The sequence below is a fragment of the Brassica napus genome, chromosome A8, assembly GCF_020379485.1.
Source record: "Brassica napus cultivar Da-Ae chromosome A8, Da-Ae, whole genome shotgun sequence".
Classification (NCBI taxonomy): domain Eukaryota; kingdom Viridiplantae; phylum Streptophyta; class Magnoliopsida; order Brassicales; family Brassicaceae; genus Brassica; species Brassica napus.
The window spans coordinates 8,622,059-8,633,229 of NC_063441.1; the positions used below are offsets into that span (position 1 = coordinate 8,622,059).

General features: G+C 36.6%; 1 protein-coding gene across 1 annotated transcript; it reads right to left on the reverse strand.

Moving 5' to 3' along the window:
* Positions 1-7,458: 7,458 nt before the first annotated feature.
* On the reverse strand, positions 7,459-8,819 carry LOC106418742 (eukaryotic translation initiation factor). Its single transcript, XM_013859501.3, has 5 exons — positions 8,546-8,819; positions 8,299-8,473; positions 8,094-8,219; positions 7,734-7,799; positions 7,459-7,650 (listed from the first exon to the last, which is right to left on the reverse strand). Exons 1-5 carry the CDS (start codon positions 8,746-8,748, stop codon positions 7,618-7,620), a joined length of 603 nt encoding a protein of 200 aa, XP_013714955.1. The 5' UTR covers positions 8,749-8,819; the 3' UTR covers positions 7,459-7,617.
* Positions 8,820-11,171: the final 2,352 nt, after the last annotated feature.

Below are 11,171 nucleotides of genomic sequence, written 5' to 3' on the forward strand. Positions count from 1 at the left end.
AGAAAGAGGAGAGTGATTGCTCCATGAAAGGGAACAGTTCTGACGCCCAGAAAATAGATGAGCTGACTGCCAAGGTTGATCAGCTACTGAAAAACAACCAAGGGCACGTCTTCAGCATGGAGCAAGCTACGGCTGGGCATATTCAGAACCAGAACAAGCGACAACCGCAGAGCAATCAGCAAGCTGTTCCAGCTACGGGAACAGTCAACCAGATGAGCTGAAGGGTCTGGGTATGATGATGCAACAATTGTTGCAGGGTCAGCAGGTTCAGGCCAAGGCGTTGAATCAGGTAACCACAGAAATGGACACCAGGATGGGCAACATGTTCACTGAGCTGAATAACAAGTATGACAATCTTGCGATCCACATAAGAAAGATCGATGTTCAGCTTGCTCAAATAGCTGAGAGTGTCAAGAGGCAACAAGAGACGCTCCCTGGAAGAACTGATAAAAATCCTAGGACTGAGCACTGTAATGCAATAGAGCATCCGTTCGCTGAGACTGCTCAAGGCGCAGAAGAGAGAGCAGAGCAGTCTGCTAGCTCTGGAGTGACTGCTTCTAGCGAACTTGCCGAGACTCCACCATCTCGAGTCTATGTTCCCAAGGTTCCCTATCCAATTCCACCTAGACATCTGATGGATCCCATTAGTGAAGAGCAGCTGATAGGTTTTAACAAGATGGTGAGAAGGCTTCCTAAAGAACTTGCATTCGAAGATGCTCTGCAGATTCGTCCATTGCTCCAGTTCTTTAAACACTGTAGAGAGACTCAAGAGGAGATCAAGGTCCTCTATACCAAAGCTCTGTCTACACCAGCACTGAAGGTATTGCCTAAGGTTGATGATCCTGGAAAGTTTGTTTTCCCATGTTCCATCGCAGGAATAACCTTCAAGGATGCTCTGTGTGACTCTGGTTCTTGTGTGAATCTCGTCTCAAAGGCTATTGTAGACGATTTGGGTATTGCTGATATTGAGCGTTCTCAGCTGACCCTGACCTTTGCAAACTCTTCCAGAGCAGTCCCATATGGAACCATCCGCAGCCTTCATGTTCAAGTAGGGGAATGCATTGTTCCTGCTGAGTTTCAAGTTGTTGAGATGAACAAGGATCATGAGATGCCTTTAATATTTGGAAGGACATTCATGGCTACTGTTGGAGCAACCATCGATATGCCCAACAAGAGAGTCTGCTTCTCCAACATCAACAAGAAAGTTTTCTACAAGGCTGTACCCACCAGATCTTCCTCATCACACGCCTCTCGCATCTCAGTGTTTGATGTAGAAAAGCTGAAGGTTGTTCCAGAGAAGGAGCATGGTGATAAGGGTGAGAGCAGGCTGTTTTCTGATGAAGATCCTAGCACTGATCCTACTAAATTCAGAGGGAATTCAAGGGTGAAACAAAAAGTCCAGAAGAAAAGGGTCAAGGGAGATCCTACAATGACTTTGATACCTCTCAAGTGTGATGAGAACTCCATTGAGTATGAGGTAAAGTGCAAGGGTACCTCCAAACCGTTCTCTAAAGTCAGAGCCATTCTCACACATGAGCTGAAGGAGAAAGGAGACGCTGCTGTGAAAGGGTTGCTGAGCAGAGTTCTGAAGCTGAACATGTCTGATTGTGGAGCTTGTTTTGGAACAGGCCCTCCTGCTCAATCCGACTGATCCCAGTCACCAAGTCAAGCTAGAGACTTAAACCAAGCGCTTGGTGGGAGGCAACCCACTGGTGAGTGTCATTAACATTAGGATTTTCTTTTTCACTTATTTTTGTTTTTAGTTTGTTGAGTCTCAGGTCATAAATCAGAAAATCCGAGACCCTTGACTGGAGCAAGCAGCTGGCTGCTCTCATTCCAGAGCATCCTTTGCTGGAGCAACCGCGTCTTGCTCTGTCAGGCTGCTCCGCGCCAGGTAAGTATCTCGAACAAAAAAAAATGTTTATTCTTGATTTCACCTTCTCTCTGATTTATTTTCACACCAGGGACGTTGTGAAGTAAGTCTGGGGGAGGGTTTTCGTCGTTTACTAACTCGTTTCTTTCTTTTGTTTTTCTTTTGGGTCAATTTGAGTCAGTTTTTATTGAGTCAGTCAAAACTTTGTGGGAATTAGGACCTTATTCTGTGTTGATCACTGACCACCTCGTGCTTTAGTTATCTTATTCAGTGACCTTAGCAGTGGCGAAAGACACACATGTGGACCTGGAACACCCTGACATATCTCACTTGATTCTCCAGAAGTTCTCAGCCGATCAGGTTACACTGGGTAGACTTAACTCCACCTTACTTGAACCTAATCTTGACTGAAATTCTTCTTGTTATGGGCATTAGATCAGGGAAACGAGAACACACTCAGGACTTCTTATCCTTTTTATCCATCTTGCTGATCCTGAGTGGCTAGCTCATCTTTAGCTAGTTCCCACCCTGCACCTTAGCCTTTATTCCACCTTCATGCATTTGTTTTTCAGTGTCATATGTGCAGATATGTGCAAAAAGGTCGGAGAGGAAAGGATCAACGCAGCCTGCTACTCGTTACTGCTGCAGAAATTCAGTCAGAAAGGAGAACAAGCAGATTAAGGGAGCAACTGCTCCATAACCAATGAACTGCGCAAGAGCAGGGGTGGAGAACCAGAATGGTTGCAAAATCAGAACCACCAGTGGCACTCAGAACGATCATGTATTACCTCCTTCTTCGTCACATCACCATATCAGTCTTCAAAAAAAAAAAAAAAAAAAAAAAAAAAAACGAGATTGATGTGATGGAGAAGGGGAAGAAAGAAAAGAAACATGGAGCCACTGGAAAGGTCGAGCAAGAAGTTGGTACCAAGTATTGAAGAGTGTGTAGAGGAAAGTAGAAAGCAGAACAATCAGTTGCCTGTTCCGTCATCAGAATAGAGCAAAAACGAGTAGAGGCTTTGGACATCAATGGATCTATCATCTCTTGCCATTTTGTGTGATATCCTGCATCCTCTTCAATGAAATGGTATCCCCTAAACACTCTTAACTCCACCATTAAATAGCCTGTTCCACACCTAAACCGTCTACCCTGAATGATGTCTGTGATGAGAAGCTCACGCTACTCTTAAATGAATATAGGGAGTTCTGTCTCGATAGTGTTGCTTTTTCAGGTTTGAGATGAAGAGTATGGAGCCGATTTTTGAACAGCAGTCAGTGGGGTTCCGGTAAGGGTGTGTTGTCCTAGTTTTACTGCTTGTATGGTTCAGAGATTCGTGGTTAAAGTATGGTTGCTGAGAATAGGAGAGTTCCCACACTTTCAAACCTTTCTCCCTGTTCTTGATACTTGACATTGTTTGAGGACAAACAAGGATCTAAGTATGGGGGAATTGATATATGGTGTTTTATACATCTTGTATATATGCTTTTAAATTGGTTTTCAAGTCTTTATCGAGTCTTCCTAGTCCTTTTGGAGTCATTACAGGTCTGGAGTTGCATTTTATGGGAGATGGATCAGCTGGAACAAAAGAGGCAGAAAACAATGCAATTTGGTGGTTTTCACGCAGAACAGTCTTGATGACTGTTCCGAGTGAGTGTTCCAGCGGCAGAGATTTTTTAGGAAACTACAATCATTACGGGATTTGCCCTAATTATCCATATTTTCTCTCCCAGCCACCTGTGGCTTTGATATATCATATTTTCTGTTTCTCTTTATCATACTACGCTGTTTTGGAGACAAGGAACCAGACCTTAGAGTTGGAGACTTGAGATTCTGCTACTTTATAAAGGGAGAAGGCCATCTCTCTCGATTTAGAGAAGAACCCCCTGAACCCTATTACTTTATTTCAGTCATATTTCATGTTGCTTTATATCTCTGTCTCTGTGTTTTCTTGCTCCATGGCTGAGTAGTCAGCTTGCTTAGTCTAGGGTGTTAGGGTGTTAGATCCGTGAGCTTGACATAAATAAGTTATAAATCGATTGTCTTCATTCATTGTTGTTCTTAAGGCTTGCATCAAGTTAACCACTTAGTGCCTGATTCTAGGTTTAATCTATTCATCAAAAGTGTTATAGGTTGCTAGACATAACTTGAATGAGCATTGCATCCCTAACCAGCGAAAGTAGATGTTAGGGTGTTTTGTGAACATATCGGACTTGACCTCTATTGCTTGCTGTCGCATATTGATCCAAACGAGAGTTTAGGTATCAAGATCGATCAGCATAGGGAGCAGTACCACGACAGTGGGCTGTTCTACTTGAGTGATCCGAGTTCTAGACTTGCTCTTAATTAAACTTGAATAATTGTTTGGCTCACACTTGTTTAACACCCGATCAAACCATCCTAGGCTAACATTTTTAATCATCTGAAAACTTTAATTCAATCTATTACTTGCTTGTTACGATTCCTCAACTTTAAAACCCCCATATTGTTTTAGCTTGATTCTGATCCCATAAAGATAAAGTGTAAGATTTGGTCTCTGTGGATTCGATCCTAAAGTGCTACATCGACATACCATTCGATTGTGGTAGTGTACACATTAGGTTATTTGGTGTGCGTATACACGTAATATCAGTGTCTTGATCCAAACGAGAGTTTAAGTCATCAAGACCGATTTTCAAAGGAATCAATACCACGAGAGTGGGTTGATTCAACCTGAGTGATCCGAGTTCTATACTTACTCTTAATTGAACTTGAATAATTGTTTGGCTCACACTTGTTTAACATCCGATCAAACCACCCTAGGCTAGCATTCTTAATCATCTGAAAAACGTTAAATCAATCTCTTATTTGCTTGTTACGAAATCAACTTAAAAACCCCCCCATATTGTTTTAGCTTGATATTGATCCTATAGAAATAAAGTATAATCATTGGTCTCTATGGATTCGATCCTAAAGTGCTACATCGACATACCATTCGATTGTGGTAGTGTGCACGTTAGGTTAATTCTAAACACTGTAAATTGACCCATCGGATTGTCACTTTTCTCTCATTTATTATAATCAACTGAGTTTCTCGGCACCGGCAATATGGGCGGAATTCAAACCAACAACGGATTGTGTTATATTTCATGCTCAAAATGTTTAAAGAAGCTGTAGCGAGGGAGTATTTTCCTTCCCATGCATCACATGTGATGATTCGAACGATGTCGGTGTCGTCAGGTTACAAACATATTACTGAACTTCTTCTCAAATTTATTAGTTATTAAATTCACAAAAGGGAACTAGATGAGAGTATACTTAAGTTAGTCTTTTCTTTCCAGGTTTATGCTGATCAAAGAGAGCAATAGATTGGCAATGTCCGTGGAGAGGCTTGATCAGTCTAGTGACAGAATCAGAGAGAGTATAAGAACCATGATGGAGTTTCAGTTCTTCAAAATCGAATAATGATCTTCACACAGGCATTGATGTCTATGTAAAGATCATAGAGAACAACAAAGAATTTGTTGACCTGAGCCTCGATGAGAACAAACTTCTCAAGTATATCAATCAGCATGGTCCCCTGACAAATATCATCTCCTTCGGCTGTATGACTACTTCTACGTTCAGGTTAGTGGTAGATTATCTCTTTATTACTTTCGATCATCTTACTTATCATGTTTCTAGAAAATGTTGTTTTTCTACATATTTTATGTTTCAACATTGGGGATTTTCTGAGGAATTAGGTTATGTGCTGCTTTGGTGCTATGTTCAATTTTTTGTTGATTAGATTCAGTATAGAATGTGTAACCAGAGCCTGCATATTGATACCTCTGATGCAGTTGTCTTTGTTTTGCAGGAGCACTTTTTAATAGCATGTGAACTTCTTAAGGCTAACGTGTATGAGTTCCAAAAGTTTAATAGAGTATCAAGTGGAAAAGTTTATTTCACAATGCCAAAATTATAATTTAGCCAAAAATCATTACTACTTCCAAGGTTTATGTACGTTACTGATGCTCTCTCATTCATATGAATCAAAATCTGGTGCAGTCAATTACTATCAAGTGCTTGTAATAGCTAAACATTCTTCACTGTCTCGGCCTTATACACTGCGACTTAAAACCTGAAAATATACTTATCAAAAGCTACAGCATATGTAAAATCAAAGATTTTGAGGCAAAATACCACTTAATAAAACATGTATATGAAATTAGTCTGAAAATGTTATTTTGTAATTTTTTTTAATTTATTGACATGTAATATAGATTATGAAAATAATAAATAATCTTTTTAATTTATTAACATTATATGTGACATATGTTAATGTGACCGTCTCCTATGCATCTGACTCAGCAGAGTTTGTAGCTTTTGATACGGTAATAAGTTAGTTGACAAATACTAGGGCTGCAGAGGTCCCCCAACAAATGGTAAGACTTACCAACTTAGGAACATTTCTCTGTCCATATTTCATGTAAACTGCATATTCAAGTAACTGAGATATTATCCCTCACCAGAACGCAGGGCTCCAAGATTCCAAAGTTCGACCCTTCTATAATGCATCGGAAAAATTGTCGGCTGCACCTTCACCTTCCAGTTGAAGCTTTCTCGATTCAACTTCTCATCCAAACATTAGAGTTCATTTACAAATCTCACTAGCGCCCATCCCAACCAAAATTTGAGAACCAAGTCAGTACATTAACTTCTTTATACTCTGTCAGGAAATAACTGATGTTTTTTTTTATCATTGTTTAACATTCTTAATGCGCTAGGGTTGCCCGGTGATTACATGCCTGATGGTGGAACTATGAAAAGAAGTCATCAATGTCAAGAAATATATTTTTATTACAATGAATCAGATACATCATATAAATCAACAGTTTAAATAAAAATGTATAAAATAAAAAGTTAAACAAACATATAAAAGGAAAAATAATATAAGCTAAACACAATCGATCAGAACTATTTTTTAATATTATTTTTATTATCATCGTCAAAATATAAAAAAAATTTAAAAAATTGAAACATATTCATTTTCATGAAAAAACATTAATGGTCAAACAAGTATATAATATCTAAACGGAATAATAGCTAGATAGTAATTTTTTGAGAAAACAAGAAATAGTCAAATTTAATACTATTTGAAATTAAAATAAATTAAAATTTCAAAGGTTTGTCAAACTTTAAATAATATTTATATCATTTGTTCACCCGTCCGTGGATTAAATAAAATAAAATTTCAAATGTTATTCTTTCTATATACTGTTCACATGATACTTAATGATACAAATATGTTCTCTAGATACAACATCAACTTTACTTTATGTTTAAGTTTCAACTAAATTAACTTTGTTATGAATATCTGTTTTTTATTCTAATCTTATTGAATTGAATAGTCACAATCACTTATACTATTCTATTTTGAACTATGCAACTTCAAAACAAAATCGTTAACAACTATCAAATAGGTTGAGGAAAAATATCATTCTCTTTCAACATATTTTCATTTTCATACTTTTGAATATATTATATTTACCAAGACCATAAAATCAATTGTAAATTCATGTAAGAATAAAACAGGAACAGTAAATGATAAAAGGGTGTACAAAATTGATGATTTCAAAGTCATTTATATAACTGAACTTAATATTAAGAAAAATATTTTTATTGAAACACAAAACTTTGTAGAGTTACAAGGAAAAACCGCTCAAACAATGCAAGAGAATAGGCATATTGCATCTTCATCAGTCTCAAACACACTCTTGTCTGCTCTTCAGACACTAAATCGACTTCTTCTTGCATCATCCTGCATATACATAGACCACAGTTTAAAAAGGCACTAACAAAAGGATGATTGATTAGCTTTTTACGTGGGGAAGTAGTAATTACATGGTTAGTGAAAGATATCTTGTCGGTGACATCAAGTATCTCCTTCCACTTCTTCCCAATACCCATCTAGGTTTACAAACAAAGTGTATTAGTTTCGTCAGATAAATTCATAAACCAATCTAAATATATAGCAGAGTAGAAATCTCATCAGATAGGATCATAAACCAATATAAAACATAATAACAATAAACAAACAACAAACAACAATTTCATCAGATATATATATTCATAAACCATCTTTGACATACTAACATATCCTTTGGCAAATATAGCTTATGATTATACTGTCAGCAAAGTATCAAAAGGTGGTTTAAAAAACTGTCAAACAAACATATATAAGGGAGAAGAGAAGCATGATACCAGAACAGCTTCATTAGATTTAGTCCTAGTCCACAAGGAGAGCTTGTCTTGCTTTGGGCGGACACTAGCAACCACACCACAGATCTCATCTGCCTCATCAAACTGCTCTCCAACTAAAGCCATTAACTGCCAAACACAAGAGATAAAATTATTAAGTCACAAAACAGAAGAGTAAAAAGGGTTGTAAGAAGAAGAAGAAGAGTACAGTTTCAAGCCAAGCCTTGTCTAAAGCTTGCTTCCTGTTGTTGGTAACAACATAAGTCCACTTTCCGCCGTTAGCACACTCAGGATCTTCCCACTTGGGCTCAACACCAGCTTTGAACATGTGAATGTCAGCGTTGGGTGTCAATCTGCTGGGAACGAAGATAGTCTCGTGCAAACTGCAACAATACACACACCCCTATTAGTATAACTTCACAGAAAATCTTAGATCGAAGAAGAAAAAGACAAACCCCCAGAAGTCTTCGACGGTATCGAAGGTACATGCTTTACGGAGGGAAGCTCCCCAGGCGGCGCCTTGCTTGGGTTTCGATTGGTTATCGAACCAGAAACTCCACTTTCTTTCGAGCTTGTGAGGAGGCTGCTGCTTCTCCGTCGATTCTATCGCCGTTACCTCCGCCGCCGCAAGGGCTTCGTTCACATCCTCTGTCGCCATATTCTTCTTCGCAAAAAAAGAGAGAATGCTTTTTGGAACGTTACTTAAAAGGGGGCTCACTAGTCCTTATGGACCCGCTTTGGGTCTAGTTTTGGGCCAGCTCGATAGAACCTTTTTAACTTTTTCTTTTATTTGTGTAAACTTAGAAATTACGCACACAATTGATGTATTTCTCTCTCTACCTTAATATTATACTCCCTCCATTCTTAAAAAATCCTAAAAATTTAATGTTTTAGAATTTTCACACTTTTCAATAAAACATATTACTCCCTCCGTTCCTAAAAAACATATATTATAGTTTTTCCACACTTATTAAGAAAACATTTCAAATTGCATTTTTCAATACATTGTTTTCCTTAATTAACTATTTCCAATAACTTTTAACCAATGAAATTTTATTAAACACAATTGTATTTTTCATTAATTAATGTCTTGAAAATGTAAAAAATGTATTTTTTTGAAACAATTTTTTTTCTAAAAAAATGGATCTATAAGGAACAGATGGAATAAAACTTAGCTATAAATGCATATTTTTTGTAATTTTATATTTCATATATTTTAAAACCAATAAGATTTTAAAAAATGCAATTAATGTTCTTGAACTTCACAATTTCTCATTATTAGTTGAAAAAAATTACATTGAAAATATAAAATATGTATCTTTTTAAAACAAAAGTTTTCTCTAGAATATGGATCTTTTAGGAACAGAAGGAGTAACAAATTTCGAAGTTCAATTTTTTTCTCTTCTTAAAAGTTTTCATTTACTTAAATGATAGGGGTTTGTGAAGGCACTCGACTCATTTCTTACTGCATGTAAAGCTTTATGCGGACTTCTTCGATTTAGACCTTGACCATTTTCCAAGTTTTCTACACTTAAAATTGTTTTTTTTTTTTAGTTCTTTCTTTCTTTCAAAGTCTTAATGCATAATAAGAATCCAGATAAATAAATCGAGGTTCAGGTACAACACATTAGTTCGCTAATAAGTTATTACATGTGCATACTTGGCCTAACCCACCTAAATCCACCACCCTTCCTTTCTATCTTAGTCCCGCTCTCACATGTTTGATCCTTTCATGTATCCACAAAATAAGTACAAGAAACATATTTATTTAGTGAAAGTGGTCGTCCCGTCTCAATGGTAATTTGGGCCCAAAGGTGAAAAAATATCAGGAAATTTTTTCTTTAATGAAAAGAAAAAAAATTGGAGCATGTTTCTGTAAAGAAAGGATAAATAAATTTGAGAAATTTCGGATCTTAATCTAAGCTTAAAAATTAGAAAAGTTGTAATAGATCCTGCGCAAATGTATTCACATGCGTCTCACTTATCTACAGTATACAATTGTACCAAGAAAAGTAAATCAATCAAGCAGTCATACTTTAGCAAGCCATAAAGCTCTAAGTGCATAAATTGATCCGGATGCATCAAAAGAAAGAACCGATTACTTGGTCTAAGCTAGCCTTACAAAGATCAAGATGAGCAAAACCCAATGGTTATACCAAAATCTCTGAATAAATTAAAAGCATACTTTGGGTGAAGTCTGTTCAATTTTTGAAAATATGAAAGTTCAGAGTTTGGGCGAAGTCGTTCGATTTTTGAAAATAAAATATTTCACCCGAAGTCTTCTAGTTGATTTATTTTTTACTTAATGTTTTATCATTTCTGTCAATTGCAAAGCTAATTTGAGTAGACTTCATGTGACACTCAAAGACTTCATGTAACATTTAGAAAGATTTTATGCGAAGTCTCTTCACAACAACAGACATCACATGAAGTTTCCTATGAAAAGACAAATTTTATAATTTTTTGGTCAAACTGAAAATTAACTTTAATTAAATGTACACTTGACTGTAATCTACTCAAGATTTTCTGTTTACAAAGTAAAATTAGCATAATTCACGTGAAATACGCTAAGAAAAACTCACAACATAGTTAATTGCAAAACTAACTTATGCATTGACCATAGCACTTCACCTCAAGCCTCATTCGTGAAACATACCTGAAAATTTCAAAAATCAAATGAAATATTTAGTTCCGTTGGGAGTTCATGTTTATATTTTCGAAGCACCAATAACTTCTAATTAGCCTAAATGAAATATATCCATTCATTAATAATTGTTGGGTAAATCTGTGCAAGATTCTTTGTGATACTACGAAAATATGAAGTAATAGAAGACAAGATTCAATGATCAAATATAAGTTTATTGATCAAGAGAGTCGAGACTAGAACATGATTGTTAATAAACCATAGTTCTAGCCGTCTAACTCTATAGTCGAAACCTTAATTATTAGATCCCTTATTCCAGAGTTTGGGATCCCTTTTTATAGCTCTAGAATTAGGTTAGATCCTTCCATATCCTGAAATATGGATATATTTATCTTTAGCATCAATTTTTCATTTTACCAAGATGCGGGAGAAAAACC